Source organism: Myodes glareolus, chromosome 5 (assembly GCF_982192425.1).
Source record: "Myodes glareolus chromosome 5, mMyoGla1.1, whole genome shotgun sequence".
Classification (NCBI taxonomy): domain Eukaryota; kingdom Metazoa; phylum Chordata; class Mammalia; order Rodentia; family Cricetidae; genus Myodes; species Myodes glareolus.
The window spans coordinates 45,052,115-45,078,470 of NC_142030.1; the positions used below are offsets into that span (position 1 = coordinate 45,052,115).

Sequence of the window (26,356 nt, forward strand, 5' to 3'; positions counted from 1 at the left end):
TTTATTGACAGGTAATTCCCACCTCCCATGTAATAATAAAAATATTCTGCATTGTGTATGAGAGTAGGGAAAAAAGAGGGGTTTGGTGTTTTTTGGGGGTTTTTTTTTCTTTTTATTGTTTTACTTTTGTCTTTGGAAAACCCAGATGTCCTTTACTTAGAAAGTGGCTTGAATTAGCATGGCCTCCATAGGCTCGTATATTTGCATGCTTAGTCCCCCATTTATGAAGTTAGAAGGATTGGAAGGTGTGGCCTTGTTGGATAAGGTGTGTCTCTGGGGGTGAGCTTTGAGGTTTCAAAAGCCTATGCAAGGCATTCTGCCTCCAAATTGGTATATAAAGCTCTTAGTGAGTGCTCCAGTGCCCTGCCTGTCTGTCATAATGATAATGGACTAACCCTCTGAAACTGAAAGCAAGCCTCCAATTAAGTGCTTTCTTTTATGAGTTGCCATGGTCATGGTGTCTCTTCATGCAATAGAACAGTGACAGACTGACATATTCATGCCGTAAAATTCTACTGAGTATTAGAGAATAAATTACTGGTGTTGAGTGAAAGGAGCAATTTGAAAGGTTTAGTAGTGCATAATTCCATAGTTGAATTTCTTTCTTTCTCCTCCTCCTCCTCCTTCTCCTCTTCCTCCTCCTCCTCCTCTTCCTTCTTCCTTTTCCTGTTTCTCCTCCTCCTCTTCCTCTTTCTCTTCCTCTTCTCTTCTTTTTTTGGTTTGGTTTTTCAAGACAGGGTTTCTCTGTAGCTTTGGAACCTGTCCTGGAACTAGCTCTTGTAGACCAGGCTGTCCTCAACTCAGAGAACCGCCTCCCAAATGCTGGGATTAAAGGTGCACCACCACTGCCTGGCTTTTGAAGCATTCTTGCCACAAGAAACAGCTGTGATAGCCAGGAGCTAAAGAACTAAGAGAAGACAGTTGTGCAGGTCCAAAGGTTGTACATTGTATCAACATCCCCAGGTCTTTCGGAACATGGAGGAAGATGGGGTGGAAAGAATGCAAGAGGCAGAGAATGTGGGGAGGTGCTGTGAGATGCTGTATAATGTACAGTTGCACCCATGAACAAGACCAGCACAGTCAACACAGCAAGACAGCGACAATCCATCAGGTTGCTGACATTGCACTCAGTGGGCGACAAGAGAAAAAAGACAGCGCATGAATGTGGGTGGGAGATGTTTTGGGAAGTGTCCAGAGGAGAGCAGGCGGGGATAGGATCCAGATATAGTATATGAATTATGAAAATTGTCAACAAGTAAATTTTCAAAAGATCGTATTTTGTGATGGGATCCTTCTGTATCTTGACTGTGACAGTATACACATACATACACATAGAAATAAATGTAAACGTAAGATAAAAAATTAAGATCTTGGAATCTGCAGTATATGATACTTCTGAGAGATACTGCCGTAATAGAAAACTGGACAAAGAATGCATGTGGTCTCTGAGTGTTCTTTCTTACAGCAGAATTTACAAGTATCCCAGAATTAAAGGTGAAGTGTTGGAGAAAGGGCAGAAGCACCAAAGCTTCATGGCAGAGCACCAGACTCAGTTTCCTGAACTTTGACTCTCTCCTCACTGAGCTTTTTTGAGAATTAACTCTGTGATTAATACTTGATGGGGGTTTTCTGTGTCACACATGCATGAACCACTCTTCATTTACAATGAATTGTCAAAAATCATTCAGTCTGTTCTTTTAGCACTTGGGGATGAGCAGTCTGGCTTCTCCGAGGACACTACCATGATGGGGTTTGTGTTCATCTCTTTATTCTTTCAGGCTGTTTATCCCCTCATTCGAGTTTTCTAGGTCAGACCCTTGGCTTGTTTTCCAGCGAGTCTCTCACTTTGTAGTATAAACCTTTAAAATGTATATATTTTATGGTCATGTCTATTTGACTGTTGTTTTGGCTAGAGACAGATTTTTATATTGGCAGCCCAACCTCTGCGTTGTCATTTAGCTGAGTCTTGTGGGGTTGGGTTGGGTTTGGTTTTAATCAAAGAATTATTTGCTTCTGGTCTTGATGGTGCGCATGGTGCACCTCGTAATCACAGCATGTGGGAGCACATGGACCAATAGTTTGGGGCCAGCCTGAGCTACATAGCTAGAGTCGATCTTGAAAAAAAAGAAAGAAAGAAACAACAAAAGGGAATTATTTGCAGATGTGTTTTTCAATTTCCAAAGTTGACTGGGAGGCAGCGGGAGCTCTTTCCTGTGTCGATTCTTATCCTTCACTATGGTTTTCATAGCCATTCTTTGAAAGACCATAGGGTTTGCTGTGTGCCTCGGCATGTGTCCAGTGTTTGTGGGTATTTCATACGTGATTGACATGAGTACATACTCTTTAGTTGTCAAATGTAATGTTTGTAACCATTCGGCTTCTTGATTTTGTTTGTGGTTTAAATTTTCAGACTCTTGCCAGAATATGGCCTGGTTGACCTAACAGTTACGTGGTAAAGCATTCCTCCTTGATTATAAATACACCATTTTCTCATTGATCTGCCAGTTTTTACTGTATAATTTTGGCTATTTAGCTACAGCCAATTTCAAATTGATGTTTTCCTGGTGCATTATTTCATAATACAGTGTTCCCCAGTTACAGCAGCCCCTGGCCTGTACTTAGGCCAAGAGTCACAAAATCATGTCAGCTCTTCCTTGGCATTTGTGTGTGTGTGTGTGTGTGTGTGTGTGTGTGTGTGTGTGTGTGTGTGATATGAATCTGTTCGTAGTGAGAATTCCTGCTTCTCCACAGTCCAGAACCCAGGTTTTCACTATCAGTTCCCTCACTGTCTCCTCTAAGGCACACACTTCCTGTACATGAGCACTGAGTGTCCTGATTGAGGTACAGGCTCTGGTTTCAAACCCCTGGCCACATACAGGCCTACAAGCTCATTTGCCTTCTCCATGAAGGTTATCAAAACTCAAAGCTTTCATTTGTTAAGGCTGCCTCCCACTCTACAGCCCTTCCTCGTCCCCAAACCTGCCCCAGCACACACACGGCCCCCTTGTTGTCTAATGTAGGTTTGGGATCTTAGCTGTGGCCTCCAGGAATTCTCCTAGCTGATTCTGCTGTGCATTTTGAAAAAGGTTGGTTTTTACTTTCTTCAAGGTTTCTGGACATTTGGGAAGGTCGAGAGTGGTCTGGCATGATGGTGGATTCTGATCCTACCTGAGAGTGGGGTATGGTGTTCAACAACCTTTGACACGTTGACTCTGCCCTCCTGGAATGTGACTGCTTCCATCAGGTGTTTGAATGGATGCTGGGTGCCTGGTTGAATCCAGGCCCTACAGTGGCCTCCCTGTCATGGGTGTTTTTTCCTGTTCTTAGTGTTTATAAATTCAGGGTCCCAGACTAGTCTCTAGAACACCAAGATTTATTTATAAATTTGAGAACATTTACAAATTTACAGTCATAATAAGTAGCATTTAAAATTACTATTGCTTAACCAAAACTGAGCTGGACTTGTTGTCAATATTAAAGTTTTTTTAAAGTTTTTATTTTACTTTAGATGTATAAGTGTTCTGTGCACATACATATATGTGCCTGGTGCCCTGGGGACCAAAAGAGAGCATGATCTCCTAGAACCAGAGTTGCTAGCAGTTGTAAGTCACCATGCCAGTCAGTGCTGGGAACCAAGGCTGGAGCCTCTATAGGAACAAAGGTACCCTTACCCACTGAGTCACATTCCTATTTAGAATATTTTTGTTATAACTTTCCAAATTATATTTAAGTCAACTTTAATGGTGATGTTACTCTCATAGGAAAAGACTATACACTCAAAATATAAAATTTAATAAGGAGTAGGTTTGTAAATTGTAACAATATGGTAAGATAATTATAACAAATGCAGTTTTAACATACAGTTGTGCAAGAGGCATTTGAAATACTTACATGCCCTCATCCGTGTTTAACATACAGTTGTATAAGGGGCATGTGATATGCTTACATGCCCTCATCCATGTTTAAAACAGTATTAAAGGACATTTATCTTTGTGGTATTATTCCCAGGCTTTCTGATGTTTTGGATCTTCTAAGTGTAAAGCAACTAGAATCCACCAGAAGTTTTTTAAAAATATTTCAGGGGTCAGAGCCCATTTCCGCTCATAAACATCCTGTGGCCACACCAAGTTTGAAGTTCTCAGCCACACCCAGAAGCCGTGTCCTGATTCTGCTAGGAGTGCTGATGTGAAATAACTCTATTTTTCATCTATTGATTATTTTTATGTACCTAATTTTAAAAGGAAGTGGCCTTGACTTCTAATTACAGCCATCTCCACTCACAGTGCCTTTGCATTTTCTCCCAGGTCACCTTCCGGACGAGAATCTACCACTGTAATATCAACAGCCAAGGGGTGATCTGTCTGGACATCCTCAAGGACAACTGGAGTCCAGCCCTGACCATCTCTAAAGTCCTCCTGTCCATCTGCTCACTCCTCACAGACTGCAACCCTGGTGAGTGGCCCCGGAACTGGTAGCAGACTGAGAAAGAAGGGCACAGCTGCCCTTGACCTGTTGTTGCTGCGAGCGTCCCCGACCCTGCTGCTCATTACTGTTGATTTTAACTTTCCATGCTGTATAACTGTATTCTTGTTAAATTGGTTATTTTCATTTACCTTTTTTAAAGCTATTATTTAGAAAAAAATTAAAACAAAATATGATAAAAAAATTAATGAAAAATAATTTTAAATGAAAAAAGTGTATTTTCGAATGCATTAAATTCTCCTACCAAATAACAATAAAAATTCAAATTGATGAACTTAATCTTTAATTAGATGCCTAATAGACATGTTAATTTGAGAGATTTGGGGGATTAAAATCTATGACAGCCACAGCAGCAGCATACAGATGTGACCTCCAGTGTGGTAGCAGCCCTGTGTCCTGACAAGCTATTGCGGAAAGCTGGCTGGGTCTGAATCAGGAAACAGGGCTTTCCAGGAAGCTAAGGTGGTTGTAGACACGCCTTGGTGGCTCTTGCCCTTTGCACTCAGTTCTCAGCTCGGTTCCTTCCTCAGCATATGATCACGTGCCTTTGACAGCTTTCTTTTAGCTACAGGGCAAACCAACTACAGATTGTGTTCATATATAGGTTTACTCTGGAAAATGCAGAAATCCCAGAGTAGTCTTTGTTCATGTTCTCCATGGAAATTGCTTTTTTCGGTGTTTTATTAATTGCCATGAAATCCCAGCTCCCGTGTAAGGCCACTGTGAAATGTTTCTAGTTAGCTCACCGGGTAGATAGCAAACTCCTGTTAGAGGATATACCAAGTGAGAGTTGACTGTTCCCGCAGGCCCACCCCTGGGAGAGCCCATTTCTGTCTGTCTCATGAGTGACTTTACTGAGACGTGATGCTGCAAGGAGACTTTCTTTTGGTTGCTTTTGTTTTTGATGATTTGTGACCTGTCATCCCTGTGAGCCCCTGCTTTCAGAACAGGTCCCCTTAACTCATCACCTCTGTCTAAAGAGACAGCTATCAGTAGGTCAGGCGGCGGGAGGGAGGGGTTGGAACTTTTAGTTAATTGGTTGGATTTTGTTTGTTGTCCCAACAAGAGGGTAGCACTAAGAAAGGGAATCGCTGTTCTCCGTGAAATTCTGTGACTTTCAAATACTGTGTTCTCAAGTGATTACGCTGCACTTACAAATTTTAAATTCTGAGCCATGTGTTGTGAGCACACGCCTGTAATCCCAGCCCTGGGTAAGCTGGGGGAAGAGTGTGAGTCCATGACAGCCTGAGCCACATAGTGAGGCCTTGTGTCACATTTTGAGATTTGTTTGTTTATTTATTTGTTAGTTTTGTTTAAAACCAGTCCTGTGCATATGCACAACATTATTTAGATAGACTCAGCAGGTTATTTTTGAAAAGGATATGAAGTTGGGGAGGGGTATGGAAGGGGATCATGGAGGGGTTAGAAGAACATAGTTGTATATTTTATATACAAGTATGAAATTCTCAAAGAATAAATGAAATTATTATAATTTTAAATGGTAATTTTATAAGAAACCTGTTTCTTTAAGTATTATTTTAAACATGCTTATGTTGAGGTATTCATACCTATAAATAATGAGTGTTTTGCCACATACTTAATCAGGCACACCAGGAGCAAAGCAAGGAGAGAAAGGTTCCCTGTAGTCAGTAACTAGAAATACCCAGCCTGTTTATCTGAAAAGCGAGTGGCACCGGTGGTCTGTGGACCTCAGTTCGCCTTTCTCATCCTGCTGCTGTTGCTGCTGCAGTTTTGGAGATAACATCTCTCCACACAGCCCAGGCTGGGGGTGCGGGAGGGGGGGGGGACACGGAACTGCAGGTGTACGCTGCCAGGCCCCATGCAGCACTATGACTCACTGCAGCACTAGGGTTTATTTCCTTAAGCATATTTCTGGTGTGATAACATTTTTTTTAAATTCCAAAGCCTTCCTGACTCTTATGAAGGAGCTGGAAATTTTAACGAAAAGCATTTGACATTGGAAAACTTCTGTTCGAAATTTTTAGTCGGACTAATGAGATCATGAGTGTGAGGTTTTTATAGGATCTAAGCTGTAGACTGAAATGTTTGCAAATACCATTTTGGTAACTGGAATTTGCTTCTGGATAGTCCAGAAAGGTTGGAGGCGGGGTTAAGGCTGTCAGAGACCAAGATCCACCATTGTAATAATTAATTTGGAATGAGAAATATGTGGAAGTTCTTAATATTTTTCTTTCTACTTTGAATGTGTTTGAAATTTTCCAAAATAAAGATTTTTTTTTTATTTCTATAATTTGTAAACTATGGAAGCTGGCTGTTGTCCACCATGGGGATCATCTGAGCTCCAGCACTGGCCCTCGGTGCCTCCCTCCTTCCACATCATCTGCCCTCTAATGCCCCCTTGAAGTGTTACCTGCAGTGGGCAGAACATCTCAGACCAGGGCAAAGCACACCACAGACTTCGCCTATCATCTTTCCATTAAATATTGAATATCGGGGTTGGAGAGATAGCTCTGCAGTTAGGAGCACTTGCTGCTCTTGTAGAGGGATCTGGGTTGTGTTCCTAGCACTCATGTGGTCACATATAACCTTTAGTGACTCCAATCCTGGGGCTGCAGTCCTGTCTTTGATCTCCACAGGCACCAAACACATATATGGTGTACATGTGAACAAACTCTTATACCCGCGAAACAAAAATGAATCTAAAAGTAAAGTAAAATTTGAGTGTCATAGTCCTTAATTTATTCAGGTCTTTATTAGAATAACAAATAGAGCCAGGAAGGGCGACTCATCAGCACACCCTGGATTAGGCTGGGGGCCCTGGAGCGCAGTGTCAGGGTCACTGGTAAAAGCTACATTTTCTCAAACGCACTGAGCAGATGAAGACAGTCACCTGCTCCCAGAGCTCTGCTGTGATCTTTGAATGACCAGAAGAGACTCGCTCCCATTCCTCCGCACCACAGCTTGCTGATTCGGGTCACTGAGGACCATGCTCCAGCCCAGCAATGCTCTTTCTTACCTGTGGCCGCCTCCGAGGCCTTAGCTCGTCTTTGCCTGGTTCCAATTGCATAGTGAGGTTTATTACGAAGTATTGAGATGTTATGCTCAATAATGGCCTCTGGTGGCTTGGAGCCTGTAACACAGGATTAAGTATTTCAGTTGGCCTAGATCTATGTGGGTGGCCCTGGGTCTGTGAGCTGCTGGGGGGACTGAAGGTGCCTGGGCTCTTAAGCAGGGCTGTGCCATCTCCTGCCCCATCCCGCCTCACGTAAGAACCAGACAAGAACAGTTCTGTTAACTGAATGAAATCCTGTGAAAATATAAGCAACCAGTTATTAAAGCAGGCTCTCCTAGCAGGCATGCAAAATACCTTTGCCTTTCCGAGACAACCACTGCAGCTGGTCCTGCAGACACACTTTCTTCTGCGGACTACAGTCTTGGTTAAAATAAGAAACAGGCAGCCTGGGGAGTTGGCTTAGCTGGTATATAAAAAATAAAATCTTGCCCACACCTGAGTTTGGATTCTAAGAACCCACATTTAAAAGCCTGGTGTGGAAGAGCACCCCCAAAACTCTTGCTGGAGGAGGGTGGTGTGGAAACAGGCAGATCCCCAAGGCTCCTTGGCCAGCTGGCCTAGCTGAATCTATGAACTTCAGGGTCCCTGGGACACTGTCTCCAAATAATAGAGGCCATCAAGGAAAGATAAACCCCTGCACAGCCGAGCACACACATGTGTGCACATGAACAATACAACACACCCACACCAAAAGCATTAGTGAGAGACGAGAAGTGCCCAGCACAGCATGTCACTAGCTGCCTTGGCACCACTGGCCTGTGAAGAACTGGTTTCTTCTGGATTTCCACAGGCTGATTCAAGTCCTGCTCTGTGTGATCACATATGGAGCAGACGAATGTAAGATTACCAAGGGAAGGACTGGGGTCTAATGAGCCTGAATGTGATGTTACCGACTCTGAACAGGGTTTAAGTTTGAGTTTTTTATATTTTTATAACTATAAAAGTCTTAAGAATGGGGGTCAGAGTATGGTCTTTCACAACTGGATTCACTCTCTAGCTCAATTTCTCATCTGGTGAAAAAGATGTTTGTGAAATGTCAGGTTCATTGTTAGTGTGCGGCCTCAGTGGCTACCTTCTCTCTCTCTCTCTCTCTCTCTCTCTCTCTCTCTCTCTCTCCTTCTCTCTCTCTCTCTCTCTCTCTCTCTCTCTCTCTCTCTCTCTCTCTCTCCCTCTCTCTCTCTCTCTCTCTCTCTTCCTCTCCATGATTAGGAGACCATGGAGCCCAGTGTTGAGTATGACAGCTGGACTTGCAGGTCTGACACACTGGTAAAACTCACTTAAGAAGCAGTATGTGAATTTGTTCAAAGTCCTAGCATATTCTTTGCATAATAGATGTGTTCACGGGAAAATTATAAATTAAACTATATTAGCTCATCATGATAACACAAACCTGTAATCTTAGTACTTGGGCAGTAGAGGCAGAAGGCACTGGAGTTCACAGTTGTCCTGAGCTGGAAGTTAGTAGCAAGTTCAAAGCCAACCTAGGCAACCAGGGACCTTCTGTCAAAACACCATCAATAAATAAATAGTAGTAGATGCCTTTGAAAATTGAGTTTATCTTATTTTGAAAATACAGTGAACGGTTTGCCCTTGAATGAGCTCTTCATTTCCTCCGAATGTGTTGCCTCCAAGTAAATTGTATTGGTGCCCAGGTGTCTAGGGCAGCCATCAGAGTCCTGTCTGGCTGTGCTGTGGGCAGGTTCAGGGCACCCCTTTATCAGGACTGTTCAGTCTGGTACACCACCCTCATTCTGATCAGAGCGTTGCTACTGTGACTGGTGCGGGTCTGGGGCTTCTGCCTTGTGTGGCACTGAGGCCAGCTGCTTTGCTGTTCACACTGGCTCCTCCAAAGGACACACACTCGGGTACAGTCTAAGGCGGATGCAGCAGAGAAGTTAGGAAAGGCAGCTGGTTTCACAGCTCATCTAGCTTTAGGATCAGCAATATCTTTCATAAGAAGAAGCCTATGGCTGAAGAGATAGCTCAGCAGTCGAGAATATTTGTTCCTCTTACAGAGGCCCACGTTCAGTTTCCAGCACCCACATGGTAGCTCACAACTATCCTAACTCCAGTTCCAGGGGATCCAGAAGCACACGTGCTGTACATACATGCATTCGGACAAAACATTCATCCACATAAAGTAAAATAAATAAATATGAGAAATGTAAAGGGAGAAGATAAATTCTAGAAGCAAACACTTAGCCTACAGTGTGTGAAGAACGTAGCTTCTCACTAGAACAGAAGCAAGCGGAGGGTCAGCCACCCTGTCCCCTCCAGAGGGCACACTTGCCTGAGGGAGACATGCATGCTGTGATTCGGGCTGCCCGCAGGACTGGAAGGAGTCACATCAGCATCACTCAAAAGGCTTCTGTGGCTGCTTGACTCTGCAGTCACGCTGTGGGCAGTGCAGACCGTGATTAGCCATGTATGCGCTCAGTGAGGAATAGCCTGTCTCCAACTTGATAAAAGTTTTTATGTGCAAAATATTTGGAGGAAGGTTTTATTTTGTTATTTAAAATGATTTAAAGTATCAATATTGTAACTGGATACACACACACAAAAAAAAAAAAAACCAAAAACCACTCCTTTACATTGGGGGTAGCTTTTGGGGAGCTCAGGCCCCAGGTAGATTCAGGGTGTCCATGTGCTTTGAGTCTGGGAACGTTTTGTTTTTTATTAAGATGGTCCCTCTTGTTAACATTTCTAAGCAGCTAGAGAGGGACATGTGTGTTTACAAAGGACTCGTGTTCCGTTCCCAGTGCCCCCATAGCAGCTCACAGCCGGCTGCGACTCCCGGATCCCACGCCTCTTCTAGCCTCTGAAGATGCCAGGCATGCACAGTGTCAGGACACACCCAAGCAAGGAAATAAAACTAAATAAGTCTTAAAATTCTTTCTTAACTGAAGCATCATCTGAAGGTCAGTATTTGCTTTTCACTTGAGCCTCTTATTCTAGGAACACAGTTTTAGCTGAATTCAGCAGTCTGACTGGCACTGGGTGGTCTCTGTGTGGAGACAGGCCGCGGCTTCTAACCCTGGCTTTGACCTTGTGTTTGGCTGTTCTCGCTGCACACTTTCCTGGTCCCTCTCAGGAAAAACCCAGACACAGATTAGCTGCTGCTGAACACTGTTTATTGCTCTCCAGTTTTGTCAGTCTGGACGCTGTCTGCATTAGAAGCTTTTATAACTGAACTGAAGAAGTAAAATTCTGTTTACTTCTTATCGACAATATCCTAGAGTTTTCCTCCTCACAGATCACCACTTATGTGCCGTTAGCTTCTCTCATTATTTTATTCTTTTCATTTTATTTTGGTGCTAGGAATGGGACCTCATGCCTCCACCCTGCTGACAACAGTGACTTGATATTGCTGTCGGGTGGCCTAGATCCCTGAATGCCGATATATATACATCCACCCAGATTGAGGTTTTCTCTAGTAGAACCAGCCTCTCCCACTGTTCAGTGTTATGCTGTGTCAGTATCTTAGATGTTTTCTTCCCCCTCTTACCTAAATCTTGTGTGTCTGAAGTTCATTAGGGAATTGGGCAAAAGTTCAGAACTGTGCTATTGACCACTGTCAGTGGGAGACAGTGAAGACATAAATGGAACAGTGAGAAGATTGGCAGTGAAGCTTGGCTGCAATCCCTGAACTTGGGGCTGTGGTGGGGGCAAAGGGGTTCTAAAGCAGGAGGATTGCGAATTTGCAACCAGCGTAAGCTACATAATGAACCTGTTGTGTACGGGGCAAAAAATGAAAAGATTGTCAGGAAGTGATGATGCATGCCTTTAATCCCAGCACTCGGGAAGCAGAGGCAAGCAAATCTCTGTGAGTTCGAAGATAGCCTGGTCCACAAAGCAAGTTTCAAGACAGCCAGAGCTATTACACAGAGAAACCCTGACACTACCCCCCCCCAAAAAAAAAAAACTTGGGAAATAGACACAACCCTTCAATATAAACAGAAGCGCCCATGCGGGCACCTCACGCAGACTGGACCCTGCCTCGAGGATGTCTGAGGACTCAAGAGCATTTGCTGTGGATTTTAATGGATGTATTCTTCACTATTCTTTAGGGGAAAGTAATTAAAGATGGTGATTTAAGACTTTGGATGGTTAACTCTTCCTATTCTAAGGTTAAAAGAACATTTTTTAATGATGGGAAAGAATTGTGTATTTTGTCAGATAGTTTTTCCTTTATTGATATATTTATGTTGGCATGCCATTTTTGTTTTCTTACTGTTTGCTGTTTTACTCTGACCATCAGGTAACACGGGCCTGTTTAGAAACATTTAATATATTCTGATATATAACTGCTTCTTTCCTGTAGCTTTATCTATGCTTTTTTAAATAACGTCTGTATCTGCTGTAGTTATTTTATTGAGCAATTGTGTTTCACTAAGTTCGTTGACTCTTGTACAGCAAAGTGAAGTGTGTAAACAGAGACTGAAGATTTGACTTGTGGTGGGCTCAAGAGTCTAGGTCATAACCACTCTGTCCTCTGCATTGAGTCTGTTTACAGCTGGAAGTGTCTAGCCATTCTGCATTACAACAAGGCCTTGCCATCTACAAGACTCACACTTGGAGAACTCTGCTATTTTATATTTGATATTTCACACAAGCGCACACACACACACACACACACGCTCACACGCACCCCTGCCTGCCTACCTCTTGGGATTGGAGCAATGGCTCTGCAGTTAATAATGCTTCACGCTTTTCCAGAGGACCCAAGTTCAGTTCCCAAAACCCAGATGGGGTGGCTCACAACCACATTTAAGTCCATCTTTAGGAGATCTGATGCTAAAGGCACATGCATGTACATTCTCTCTCTCTCTCTCTCTCTCTCTCTCACACACACACACACACACACACACACACACACACACACACTTTTTTTAAAAGCCCATATTTGAAGGAACTTTACAGACTTGACTCTGGGAGGTACACTTGGCCACTCTCGGCTGCACACAGCCCCATGACTATGGTTCGGCCTTGCTGACAACGTCTCTCGGGAGTGGCCCAGCTGTCAGGCTATGAGCTGCAGTTTTGTCCCAATGAAACTTACTATCTCTCCTGTGTCCACACTCTAGCTGTGCAGCGGACTCTTGGTGGCCACGTAAACAGAAAGATTTATGTGCTGTGCACACGCTAGATTCGTGTACCTCAGCATAAAGCCCTTAGAAGCCAGCCAGTGTGCAAGGCTGGGGCAGCTCAGTGGTGGAGTCAGTGCCGAACCAGGTGCACAGACCTGGGATTAACTACCAGCACAGTACGCATAGAAAGTAAAAATAAAACCCCAGACTCAGTGGCACATATCTACAGGTAGAAGCAAGAGGATCAGAAGTTCAAGGCCAGTTTGGGCTGTAGAAAGCTGTGTCTCCAAATAAAAGAAAAAATATATATACAATGAATTAAAATGCTATCATTAAATAACTGAATGTGGTCTGTGTGGTTGTCCTATTTCTGTACCACCTGACACTTGTGAAACTAAACGCTGTTTTTCTTGTTAATTTATTTTGCAGTTTAATTTTGACTCCTCTGGGTCCATGTCCTGTGGCCTCTTGTTAGTGGGAAATGGTGTCACTCAGTGGGACTGGCCGTCAGAAATGTCTGTGCATGGCTAATAATAAATTGTGGCAGGAGTTTTCACTTCATGTCAGTTTAAAATGGGAAGAATGTAAACCATTCTACAAGACGCGGACTCCTGCACTGTGCTCACAAAGATCCCAAGCCAAGAGCCATGGCCTTGAGCCTCTCTTGTTAAACTGCGGGGCTTCTTCTTGGTAAAGTACAGTCCCTATGTGCCCGCCACATCTTCACCTCCCTCCACCTTTCAGAGTGTCCTGCCATCTTGGGTCACTTAGTGCACCTGCCCATCAGGGAGGACACAGATGGCCTAGGTCAGCGCCCCCTGGGCTGTACCCCAACCCCAGGGGGACTCTTGATCCTGAAGGATTTATTACTGCATGGACTCTTCAGTTTCATTCCTGGTGTCTGATGTCCTCAGGACACAGGTATGAGAACAAAGGGAAGATGACACTCTTCGTCAGCCTTCAGGGCTGCGGCCATAGCAGTGTGACTAGCCAGTGCTCACATTCTCACTTGGACTGTCCAGGACTGCCTTCTGTCTGTCTCCTTCCCTTCCAGAGTCTTGGTAGAAAAGGCAGTTCAGAGGAGAGTGAACCATGTCCTAGATCACAGGAAAGGTCTGATGGCAGATAGAGCCTGGTGTGTCCCCTCTGCTCCTTTGTGTCCCACACCAGAAGTCTCAGGAGCTCTTCATCAGTAGCTCTAACTGTGTGAGGGTCTATAGCATGAACTCTACCTCCGCCCAAACCAAGTGGTCTCTACCTTGAGCCCAATGTGCGCCTGTCCCCAGATAGGAATCCCTGAGCTGCTGCCTCTAACTGAGCAGGCAACAGCAGTGCCTCTTGTAGGCGGGATTCTGGCAACTTACAGAGCCCTGCCCTTCCACCTCCTCTCTACCCTGCCCTCCCCCACCTCTGCCCTCTTGCCTCCTGGTGCCCTGCGACTTCTCACTCATACCTGCTGCCCGTTTTACTTTTAATTTCGTTTATCTTTTCATGCACCCAGAAAAGTGTGTAAAAACAGATTGAAGACTATACCTATTTGTTTATTTATATTGTGGTATGCGTGTGTGCTTGCATGTGTGTGCATGCTTGCATATGTGTACATTCATGTGTCATGCCTGTGCATGCAAGTGTGAATGCCAGAGGTTGATACTGGATATTTTTGCTCTCCGTCATATGTATCATGCATATGGATGTTTGCCTGCATGTGTGTGTATGTATTACATGTATGCCTGGTGCCTTTGGAGGTCAGAAAAGGTGTCAGATCCCCTGGAACGGGACTTCTAAAGGGTTGTGAACTGACTTGTGGTACTAGAAACTGAATCCTCTTCCTCTGGAAGAGCAGCCAGTGCTCCTAACTGCTGAGCCGTCTGTCTAGCTTTTTAGCTTAGTTTTTTGGCATAAGCTCTCTCAGCGAGCTCTGGAATCCACCCGCGTCCTGCCCCCGCCACCCCAGCAATGGGATTCTAGGCGCCTAGTGTGGTATCCAGCTTTCATGTGGGTGGAGGGGTGAGAACCCCGGTCCTGAGGCTTGCATCACAAGCACTTTCCCACCGAGCCGTCTCTCCAACACTGCTTTCGTCGCTGTGGGACAGCTGTACGGTGACAGTGCCTAGTAGAAGCCGTGATGTGGACTTGAATGACAGGGCCATGACTTAAAATGTGCACATTCTCCACATAAAGGTGTACACTGGACAATCATAACCTGTTATTATTCAAACACCATCCTCATCTGAATGGTTTTTGTTTTTAATTAGTAACTGTGATATAGAAAGAATATTTTTACATGTTTTATGGCTTAAAAAGAATGATTTAAACAATTAATAGTAACTTTGCTAGATACAATTACAAAATATTTCATTCTAAAATATACGTTACACCAAAGAAAAGCCATCCAGTGTAGTTCCTAGTCATTGTCACTTTCATTTTTATAAATTTTAGAAAAAGATAAAAATGTGAACCTTGCCGGGCAGTGGTGGCACACGCCTTTAATCTCAGCATTCAGGAAGCAGAGGCAGGCGTATCTCTGTGAGTTCGAAGTCAGCCTGGTCTATAAGAACTGGCTCTAGGATAGGCTCCAAAGCTACAGAGAAACCCTGTCTCAAAAAACAAACAAACAAACAAACAAAGTGTAAAGCAACACAGAGAAGTGACTTGGCTTCATTCTCTTCCCCTTTGCAATGTGTTAGTATTGTTTCTTAATTATCTGTTATACGAAATTGCAGGCTTTATCATGAACACTTGTGTAGTGTGTGCTTTTTGTGTATCCACCCCCACCTACCCCCTCTGTTACTCTTTACTTCATGCGCCACCGTGGTGGCTTTGTTCCCTCAGCTCTGAAGCAGTGTGGGACTGTGGCGACTTTTGCTGTCTAAGTCAGCACATACTTTCTTCATGCCATGGTTCTTCCTCACGTAGTTGGGGAATGTAATGAACATGTAATGTTCTGCTTTGTAGACACATAGATAGTAGTGCTGTGCACCCGACACCACCATCTCTGTGGTGCTTGAGTCTCCTGAGCACAGATAGTGGGGTCCCATGCGTGGTGTGAGGTGGGTCCCATGCGTGATGTGAGGTGGGTCCCATGTGTGGTGTGAGATGGGTCCCATGCATGGTGTGAGGTGGGTCCCATGCGTGGTGTGAGGTGGGTCCCATGCGTGGTATAAGATGGGTCCCATGCGTGGTGTGAGATGGGTCCCATTCGTGCTGTAAGATGGTTTCATTGTCTGGCCCTAGGCTGTTGCCCTGATCTCCTCTGCATTCACACCTGATTTTTCCAGAACTCATCATGGCATGCCCCTTATATGTGTCACCTCGGTGAACCTTGTGTCGCCGCTCATATCACACAGTGCCTGTCACGCTGATTGTGAGCACAATCAAGGTTATACCTGACTGTGTTAAAAGGCATGAAGTCCGAGCAGCCAAGCCACCCTGAGTTTGGAAGTAGTCGGGGATTTTGGAATCCTGACCCATCCCTCACTAACTAACTGCTGACCTTAGGTAAATAGATGCCCTCACTTACGAGTTGAGTCTGACCCTGCCTCTCAGTGTCACTAGATGAAAACCGATGGTGTGTGGGCCTCTGTACACACTTTGGAAGCTGTGAGTGTCACTGTATGAAATGTGTTCCACAGGAAGCCCTTCCGGGCTGTGGAGGGTGAGACGCCTAGAGCAGCCATTCTGTCACCAGATCCATCAGGTCCTCACACAGATCTGTCCTACGCTTGTGAGTCTGCAGTTCTCGTGTGCGATGGATTTCATTGTCTGTAAGGAAAGCGAGTAGAGAGTGAGAGTCATAGGTCAAATTGGATGATTGCATTTTGTTTTTGACTCCTAAGCCTGTGTTCTGGGACATTTAACTATTTAAGATAATCCATCAACTAAAAATTAATTATAAATCTACTTCTCTATTTTCATCATCCACAATAAGCAAACTGTCCCCTCGTGCAACTCCCTCTAACTATATAGAACATTCTAGAACATTATTTCAAGTAATTATTTCAAACACAAACCATGCCATTTTTACCCTCTATGCTATGCTACTGTATCGTTGTTCTTGGCTTTTATAAAATGTGTCCTAGATCTAAAAGACAAAATATGTCAGACTAATTAGCCAGGGATATAGTTCTGGTGGAGTGCTTACCTACAAGGCCCTGGTTTCTATCCCTAGTAACCACCCCCAACAACAACGACAAAAAATCTATATAATATTGGATAACTAATTTCTTGAGGTTTGTGGTTGTGTATAAGACAGGAGTAAAACCTAGTTAATTACAGTGAGGTTTAAGTAAATGCAGTTAACTAAAATGGACACACTTTATTATCTAGGTCATTTGTTGTTTTCAAACTGCCCATGTGGATACACAGAAGTAACAGAAATCCAGTTTGCATTCCTGCTTTAAGTAACTATAACCCTAAATGTTGGAAGGCAAGTAGCCCAGCACTAAGAGGAGACAGGTGGTGAGCCCTGCAATGCCCAGACTTGATTCATGGGGCAAGGCCCAGGCTACAGATGGACAGAGACACTAGAGAGAGCCCAGCAGTCTGTTCTGAGACAAGCACATGGAAGCTTAGGAAAACCAAGATAGCAAGAGTGACCCCTTACTCCAGTAAGGGCTGGGGATATGACACATAGGTTCCCACCAAGTTCTGTCCCCTGCAGACTTAGTTAGGTCCCTACGGAGCCCTCAGATGCTTTCTGTCATAACAGCACACAAAACTAACTAGACTCTGCTGCTCCATCCGGGACCATTCAGAGCAGCTGTGGAGCCGCCTGACCAAGACTAGTTCAGTGATCTTACGGGGAGGCTTCTCTATGACGCGGCAACACGCAGCAGCATTAAGTGTGCTTGGTGAACCCTTGCTGAGTTCAGTCTCCAGGACCCATGTGGTGGAAGGAGAGATCTGATACCCGCACATTGTCCTCTGACCTCCACATGTGTGCTATGGCATATTCTTGCCCACATACACATAAACACACAGAAATATAAATAAGTATTAAGAAAAATAAAAGTCTATTTGCTTTTTTGCTTAGCTTCCATCAACTTAAAAAGCAGGAAACAGAATTCAGAGTCAAAAGAAAACAAGTAAAAGAGGAAAAGCCAAGCATTGGATTTCAATTGATTTTTAAAAAAAAAAAAGTCAAGTTTTGCAGAAACATTATTGTAGTTTTTAATCTATATTTAAATATGTGCTGTTCTTATCACAGAACATGAAGCCTTAAGGAACTGACTGGCTTGTCTGCTGAAGCAGACCCAGAATAGCACGCATCCAGCCTTGCAGATGCTTCTCTTGGCTGTTGTGGCAATAGGTTGGACATTACACTCAGCTGTTGTGGTCTCCGTCACGCTGTACAGACCGGTGTGCCTACATGTGTCTCTAGATGCCCTGTCTCCTCCCGTACACACCAGTCACTGCTGGCTATTTATTGCCAGGCGCTGTTATCAGTGTGTGTCTTTGCTGCTTTCTTGCACTGGGTTAATTTTATACAGGGTCAGAAAATAAACTAGCACTGTGACCCCAGCGTTTAGGAAGCAGAGGGAGGCAGGATAGTGAGCTCCAGGGAACCTGAGCTGCAGAGGGAGGCTCTGTCTACAGAAATAAAATTGAGTAACACATTTTAGAAATAAAGTAGTCATAGCTGTAATAAACTTGAAGTATGGCATTGGAGAACCAATTCTGGAGGTGACTGCAGGGGGGAGGCCTATGTTGGCTTCTGGGAAAATGCAACTCTCTTGTCTGTTTTGGATCTTCCTGGTAGACAGTCTGAATTTTTCTCGGGGTTTTGACGTGTGTTTAAATGTGTACTGTTAGTTTTAGTGCATCAGCCCAGTGATCTACCTACCTCTGCAGAAATGAGCTGAAAGACAGGACAGGAACACACTAACAGCAGGAAGGACATCCTAAACGCTACAGGAGTTTCCTCTTACATGTCCTCCAGCCTCATCGTCTTAACTCTTGCAGAGGTCCTGGGAGCTGTACAGCTACTGTGTAATTGACAGCCTTGCCAGCCTTTACACTGTGGACACAGTAAAGTCCGATGTCACATCTTAGTAATATAGCATAAGACCTCAGTGGCGTTCTCTCCAGTCCCCATCACCTGGTTTCCCTATTAACTTAAATGAAAATTAACATTCTTTCCAAGGGAAGAAACCTTCGGCCAAGCTCTTAGGAGCCTAGGTTAATAGCAGCATGTGGGGGCTGTATTTATGTGGCCCCAGAGCCAAAACTGCTCATTAGGCAGCACCCAAGATGACCCCAGTGTCTCAGGGTCTCCAGTCCACTCAGTCATAAGATGTTGCTCTTTAGGAGTCATGTGATGGCTGTTCTTGGTTGTCACCTTGACAACATCTGGCATGGACTAAAACCCAAGCATACAGGTGCACATCTGTGAGGGATTTTTGCTTAATCTGATGTGGGAAGATTCTCTTCTAATTCAGATCTTTGAGGTGGGAAAGCCCACCTCTAATTTCGGCCACACCTTCTGCTGGAAGCCTATATAAAAATGTGGAGGAAGGAGGCTTGCCCTCTTTGCCTGCTTGCTATCAGTCATTCAGCAAGTCATTCCTTCCAAGAATTAGGCATTAGAACCTAATTCTTCAGAAATCCAGCATACACTGAAGACCAGCTGAGACATCCAACCTTGAGAACTGGAAAACTCCTATTCTTGAACCTTCTGTTCATAGACAACCATTGTTGGAGACGCTGGACCACAGCCTGTATTCATTCTAATAAGTCCCATTTCTCTATATAGAAAGAGATTTCTTCTGTAAGTTTTGTTACTCTACAGAACCCAGGCCGGCCACAGATCAGTGTCAGAGTGCTCGTCAAGAATGAGCCGGATTTGGTTTTCATCTGCAACACTGTGAAGAACAGCCATAATCATAACAGTAATCACCATCAAGCAGTAACTTGAATGAGTTGAACACCATCAAACTCTGCCTTCTCTAAAGACCAGCCTGTTGAATCATATGTTGACCCAGCATAGAAATGAAGAAGTGGGCCAAGCTGCCTCCACCTCCTGGTGGAGTAAGAGCAAATGAGGGCAGCAGTGAGGGGGTGGTGAAGGCTGAGGGGCCAGGGAGGGTGAGGACGGGGCTGAGGGGTCTAACTGCCTATCTGCCCTGCTCGTGTTCTTTTGTCTGTTATGGCAAAGGTAGTGTTAGTGTACAGCCTCCCTGGTACCTTGCTTTTTCTTCGGGGCCTCTCATTGCTTGACAGCATGGTTTTGCTCAGCCATCCAAGGAAGTAGATAGAAATGTTGCCATAGCTTCATTCATAAAACACCCTGCCAGAAATCACTTAGGGAGAAAGGGTTTGTTTTAGCTAGTAATTCCAGGTCACAGTCCCTTACTACCAGGAAGCAGAGGCAGCAGAAACGGGAACATCTAGTCACGGGACACCCACAGTCCACAGCAGAGAGAATAGATGCATATATGCCCACTTTCCCCAACCTTGATATGCAGTTCAGGACCCAAACCCAGTTAATGGTTCCACAGAGAACTGCATCTTCCCACATCAATTAATTTAAGACTGTCCTCTACAGACATGCGCACAGGCTAACCTAATCTAGACAGCCCCTCATTGGTCTCTTCCCAGGTGATTTTAGGTTATGTCCAGTTGACCATTAAAACCAGCCATTAGAAATGTCAGTAAGTTTGCAGGGAAGGAAACCATTCGGGGAAGAGCTCAGAGCTGTGGTACATGCCCAGATGTTTGCAAGACGTGAGCCCTTGAAGCCACTCACAGATTCTATCCGTGCTCTCTGTGTAAGGAATAGCCTCCCTGCAAGGCACCTCGTTCATGCTTAAGCTCAGACAGTTTGTGGTTGAGTGAATAGTTACCAAAATGATTCATGTCACTGATCTGTCTGTGAAAGCATGGGGAAGCAGTCTTTCCAGTGAGTCTCTGTCCAGCCTATCTTCTAATATCTACTTACATGTTTCCTCCTCGTAAACACCATTCCTGCAGGTTCCCAAATGTGAAATTGCAAACTTTTCTGTGCACCGTTATTCATCCGAAATTGCCCCTCACAGTCACTGCTTCTGATGAGCTCGCAGCATCCCTTGGGCTCTCCTTTTAGTAGATGGTATTTTCAGAGACAGAAGCTGGAGGCAGCTTGGCCCAGATGCTCTGGAGACACTGCTCCCTCGGCTGCCCTCAGGAAAGCTCGCCTGCAGCCGATGGGCAACACCCGAGTTGTGTCATAGAGATAAACATTGAAGACAACTTCAAGAGAAAAGTAGGCGGCTTCTGTTCATTTTAGGGCTTCTTTTGTGTGAAGAGAGACCGTGACCACAGCAACTCTTAAAAAGGAAGTCATTTATTTGGGGGTGGCTTACAGTTCAGAGGTTCAGTCCATTATCATCATGGTAGGACATGGGTACATGCCAACAGACATGGTGCTGGAGAGGTAGCTGAGAGTTCTACATCTTACACGCAACAGGAAGTGAACTATCTCACTGATCATGGCTTGAGGATATATGAGACCTCAAAGCCCTCTTCCACAGTGACACACTTTCTACAAAGCCACACATACTTCATGAAGGCCACACCTCCTAACAGTGCCACTCCCTTTTGGGGCCATTTTCTTTCAAACCACAACTTTTTACATTGTTTTTTGAAATAAGAGTCAGCTCTGTAACCCAGGCTAGCTTGAAACTTACTATAAAGCCCAGGCTATCCTCAAACTCAGCATTGGTCATCCTGCCTCAGCATCTCAAGTGCTGGAATTACACATATGAGCCAGGTACTTACCTGTTACTACGTAACTCCACCCCACCCTGTAGTAGACAATTTAAGTGCTCTTGGGGGCACTATAAATGTGTGTTCACACATGAAGGGGTGCAGGTAAGATCTGTTCACTCTTGGATGACTCCTCTCAAGCCTGCTTCTGAGAGTCCCCACAGAGCAGCCCTGCTCTGTCCCCAGAGATCTGCAGGTCCTCTGAACTGGGGTCTAAGATCAGCATCTTTGCTGGGGAGGTGAGGTACAGTGTAGATGATCATCTTCAGGTTTGCATGCTTGCCATGAGGACCCAAGTTTGATTCCTAGAGCCCATGCTGAGAAGCAAGGAATCATAGCATGCACTTGTAATCCCAAACCCTGGGAAACAAGAGACAGGAGGTTCCCTGGGGCTCTCTGGCCAGACAGCCTATGCAACTCAGCAAGGTCCAGGTCAGCCAGAAACCTGTCTCAGAAAAAAACATATGGCAGCAGGAATGTCATCCGAGGTTCTCTGGCCTCCTCACACACACACACACACACACACACACACACACACACACACAGGAAGAGGAAACCTACATCTTATTTAAATAAAGGTTTTAAAATTAATAAATGTCTTGGCATGTCTCCTGTTACCAAAGCCCAGAGTGTTCTGCATTTTCTTCCTCGAGTGTGATAAAGGTACAGATTATACTCTGGGGAAAGCAGAATGCTTACCAAGGATCTGTGGGCGCAAGAAAGAGCAGTTTCCTGTTGTCATCTCTGCATTCATTTGGTCCCTGTGTCCAATGCTATGTCCAATGCTATTGTCCCATGCTATGGCAGCCATAGCATGAAGGCCCACGTCTTATTCACTGACATGTAAACTATCGTGTGTGTGAATAAACTGGAGTGATTGTGTATTAGCCACCTAAAATTTGCTCTTTGTTTTTGAGGGATTGGGTTTGGTTTTCCTAAATGCCTCTTTTCCATTTGTGTTTATTTTTCTAACCATTAACAAAGTAGTTCTCTGGATTTAGACATAAAGAAGCTTTCACATAAACTGTGACTGTGAAATAAATAAATTCAGTACAGGATATAAAACAAGAAATAAAAGTCTGGATGTTCTTTTATACAAACAACTGACTTAACTGAAGAAGAAAGAAAACAGTTTGATTTATAATAGCATCCAAAAAGTTCTTATGAAGACTGGAGAGATGGCCCAGTGGTCAGGAGGCTGGAGAGATGGCCCAGTGGTCAGGAGGCTGGAGAGATGGCCCAGTGGTTAGGAGGCTGGAGATAGATGGCTTGGTGGTCAGGAGACTGGAGAGATGGTCCAGTGGTCAGGAGACTGGAGAGATGGTCCAGTGGTCAGGAGACTGGAGAGATGGTCCAGTGGTCAGGAGGCTGGAGAGATGGCTCGGTGGTTAGGAGGCTGGAGAGATGGCTCAGTGGTTAGGAGGCTGGAGAGATGGCTCGGTGGTTAGGAGGCTGGAGAGATGGCTCGGTGGTTAGGAGGCTGGAGAGATGACTCAGTGGTTAGGAGGCTGGAGGGATGGCCCAGTGGTTAGGAGACTGGAGAGGTGGCTCGGTAGTTAGGAGGCTGGAGAGGTGGCTTGGTGGATAAGAACACTGACTGCTATTGGAGAGGACCTGAGTTAAGTTCCCCCATGGTGCTCAAAACGGTCTCTAACTCCAGGTCCAGAGGGTCCAGTGTCCTCATCCAGGCTTCATGGGCACCAGCCACACATGTGGTACGCACACAGAAATGACAGCACTCATGCATACACATAAAATTAAAAATAAACAAATATTTTAAAATAAACACTTAGGAATAATTTAACCAAGGAGGTCAGCAGCCTGACGCTGGAGTGTACTCCCTAGAGAAGTTCAAAGGGCATTTCATGGTTATGGCTCGGGAGAATTCATGTTCAGATGTCTACATAGCCAAAGCAGTGCCCTGGAACCTCAGTCTCTCAGGTCCGCTAATGCCCGGTGATTTTAGGAGACTTGGGCCATTCAGAGTCTACAAAATGAAAAGCTTTAAGAAACAGCTTGTTGCAGATACATAAAATATATACAGAATAGCCTCCTGTGTATTTCTGAAAGACATATAAGTCTATTAAAAGTTAATATATGTGCACAACACCAACTATTCTGATAAAACGCTCAACCAAGAGCAGCTTAGGGAAGGAAGGGTTTATTATACTTCCTGGTCATAGTCCACTGTCGAGGGACATCAGGACAAGAAGTCAAGCAAGAACTGAAGCATAAACCATGGGGAAATGCTGCTTACTGGCTTGCTGCCTCTGGCTCTTGTCAGCAGTCTTTCTTATACAACCCAGGAACCTCTGCATAGGGGTTGTACCACCCAAAGTGGGTTAGGCCTTCCTAAATCAATTAAAAATTGAGACTATGTCCCCACAGACATGCCCAAAGACCAGTCTGTGCAAGACAATTGACCATTTAAGATTCTCTCAAATAACTCTGAACTGTGGGAAGTTAATAGTTAAAACTAAGAGACTTCATCCTCCTCAGCTTGACATACAAACACACTTCCTTCGTAACCTTTTCTTTCTTATGTGTCCCCCAAGAATCTCACAGTCAATTATTATAGAAAACACAAGACAGCTTTAAAATTCCACAGACTTTAAAAGTTCCAATGTTTTAGAAGTTCAGTTTTCCTTTAAAATAACCAAAGTCTCTCAACTGGGGCTTCTGCAAAAACAAAAATAAGTTAAATACTCTCTTACTCAAAAAAGGGGGAAAAACTAAAACAGAGCAAAAATGCAAAACCAGCATCCAGTGGTGTAAATCAAGTCTGTAGCTCATTGTTCAGAACCTGGGATTCGTGGCATAATCCTCTAGACTCCAAAGGGCGTGCACAGTCCCACCTCTCCAGGTGTGCAGTCCGCAGCTCACACAGCTTGTCTCATAGGCTCACGCCAGCTCTGCTTCTCATATGCCCAACCCTTGGCAGACATCCCACAATCCTCGTGTCTCCAGCATCCTGGGATTTCCTTTGTAACCGAGGCTGCCCCTGTACAAGTAACCTTTCTTGGTCTGTCTTCAAGGACTCTGATCCTGCCACATGGTGGCAAGCCTCAGCTTCTGTCCGTGACTCCTTCAATCCTGAGGTCCTCACTGGAGCTGAGGTGGTCCATTAGCGCCTTAGCTCCTCTCTGCAGTGACTCCTACCCTGACACAGAGCCATACCACAAGTGCTCCCCATAACCTCTTTATGGCTTAAAACCAGTGCCATGTAGGAGACTATTGCATACTGTTTGCCAAGTTCTGCTGCAAGCTTAGTGTGTCACCTTGGCCCTTGTACCGCCGCTTGTGCTGCTGCCCTCTTACTGGTCATGGCTGATTCTTAGACCCAGCAAACCAGCATCCTTTGTCCCAATGACACTGAGGTTTCACATCTACAGATTCTTAAATACAACACACGACTGTCTTTGAAGGACTGTCAAACTTCCTCTGAAACTTCACAAGCCAGGCCTTCATCGTGTGCCTTTTTCTCTGCATTGTTCCAAGTTCCCACAATAGAGATCATCAAATTCTGATCACTCAGATGATTTTTCTCTAACTCAGAGTTCCAGACACTTCTGCAGTTCTTCCCCCACCCCACAACCATCCCCCCCCCCCAAAGATAAAACATAGTTAGGTCCATCACAGCAACACACCATTCCTGATACCAATTTCTGCCCTGATTTGATTTTGGTTGCTGTGTCAAAACACCATGACCAAAAGCAGATTAGGCAAGAAAGGGTTTATTTCAGTCTATTTCCAGGTAACAGTCCATCGTTAAGAAAGTCAGGGCAGGGGCAGACACGGGAAACATGGAGGAAGCTGCTTACTGGCTTGCTTCCTTTGACTCATGACCAAATAACTCTAGACTATATCAATCTGTAGTTTTGCTCAGTCAGGATTTAATGCTTACATTTGTTTATGATTTTTTACTCATCGGCCAGAGGGGCCATGTATATTGTAAGGGCCCTAGTTAACTTCAGCTGTCAACTTGGCACAGCCTGGAGGTGTGTGTGGTACAAGCCACACTGCTCTAGTCACTTCTGGCCACCTCCTCTTGCCATGAGCACTGTGTGGTGCTGGTCACCTCTGTGTGGAGATAGTTCAGTTTCCATACTGTATACTGTCGTACAAAGTGATTCTAGGGAACTCTGGCATACTTTGTACCATGTATACAAGACATAGAATATATGTTCTGCTTATGTTCCTGCTAAGGAACATCCTGTGAGCAGGCTACCGGTAGTTACATTTGTTAGAGGTCAAAAGTAATTTTTGGCTCTGAGTTTTTGGCTCTGGGTTGAGGACTGTTCCCTATATATTTGCAGTCAAATATACAGATTCAATATGTTTCCTATCAAAATATTGTGGGCATTCTTTACAAAGATAAAAAGAAGAAAAAGAAAAACAACCTAAAATCATATGGAACCACAGAAGAGCTCAAATAGCCAAATTATTCCTTAGGGGTGGGGATAGCTGGAAGTAAATCCTCTGATTGGAAATGATGTCACAGGGGCTAGGATGAAGCTTCCTGATGGTTTCTTGGCATAGGCCAGACCCTGGGTTCAGTCCCAGTACAAAACATGATACAAACATATCACAAAGTTATAGGACTCAAAATCGTGAGTATCAGCATAAAAAACAGACATGTAAATACAAGGATCCAAATAGAAAGCTCAGACTGACTAATTTTGACAAGAGCCCAAGAAGACAGATGGAAAAAGGGAAAAAAACATGAGTAAATGGTATTGGAAAAATTGGATTCCCGTGCAGAAAACAAACAAACAAAAAAGCCATTAAATTAAACTCCTGATCTTGTGTCACACACAAAAATCAACTCAAAATGGTTAGATGGACGGACAGATGGACAGACGGATGGGTGGATGATGGCCTGCAGCCATGAAAGTCCCGGAAGATAAGGTTGAGGAAGGACTCTTTAGTACTGACATCGGCAGAGTTTTTTGAAATATCGTGCTGAAACCTCAGGTACAAAGGCAGAAGG

At 44.4% G+C, this 26,356-nt stretch overlaps 1 protein-coding gene across 2 annotated transcripts in view; it reads left to right on the forward strand.

Annotated features, from left to right (window-relative positions):
- Ube2e2 (ubiquitin conjugating enzyme E2 E2) overlaps positions 1–26,356 on the forward strand; it is a 275,412-nt gene that overhangs the window by 228,435 nt on the left and 20,621 nt on the right. For both annotated transcript variants that reach the window (XM_085687893.2, XM_085687894.2), the window contains one exon: positions 4,305–4,452. In XM_085687893.2, the coding sequence (XP_085544019.1) occupies positions 4,305–4,452 (148 nt within the window). The remainder of the gene's footprint in view (positions 1–4,304; positions 4,453–26,356) is intronic.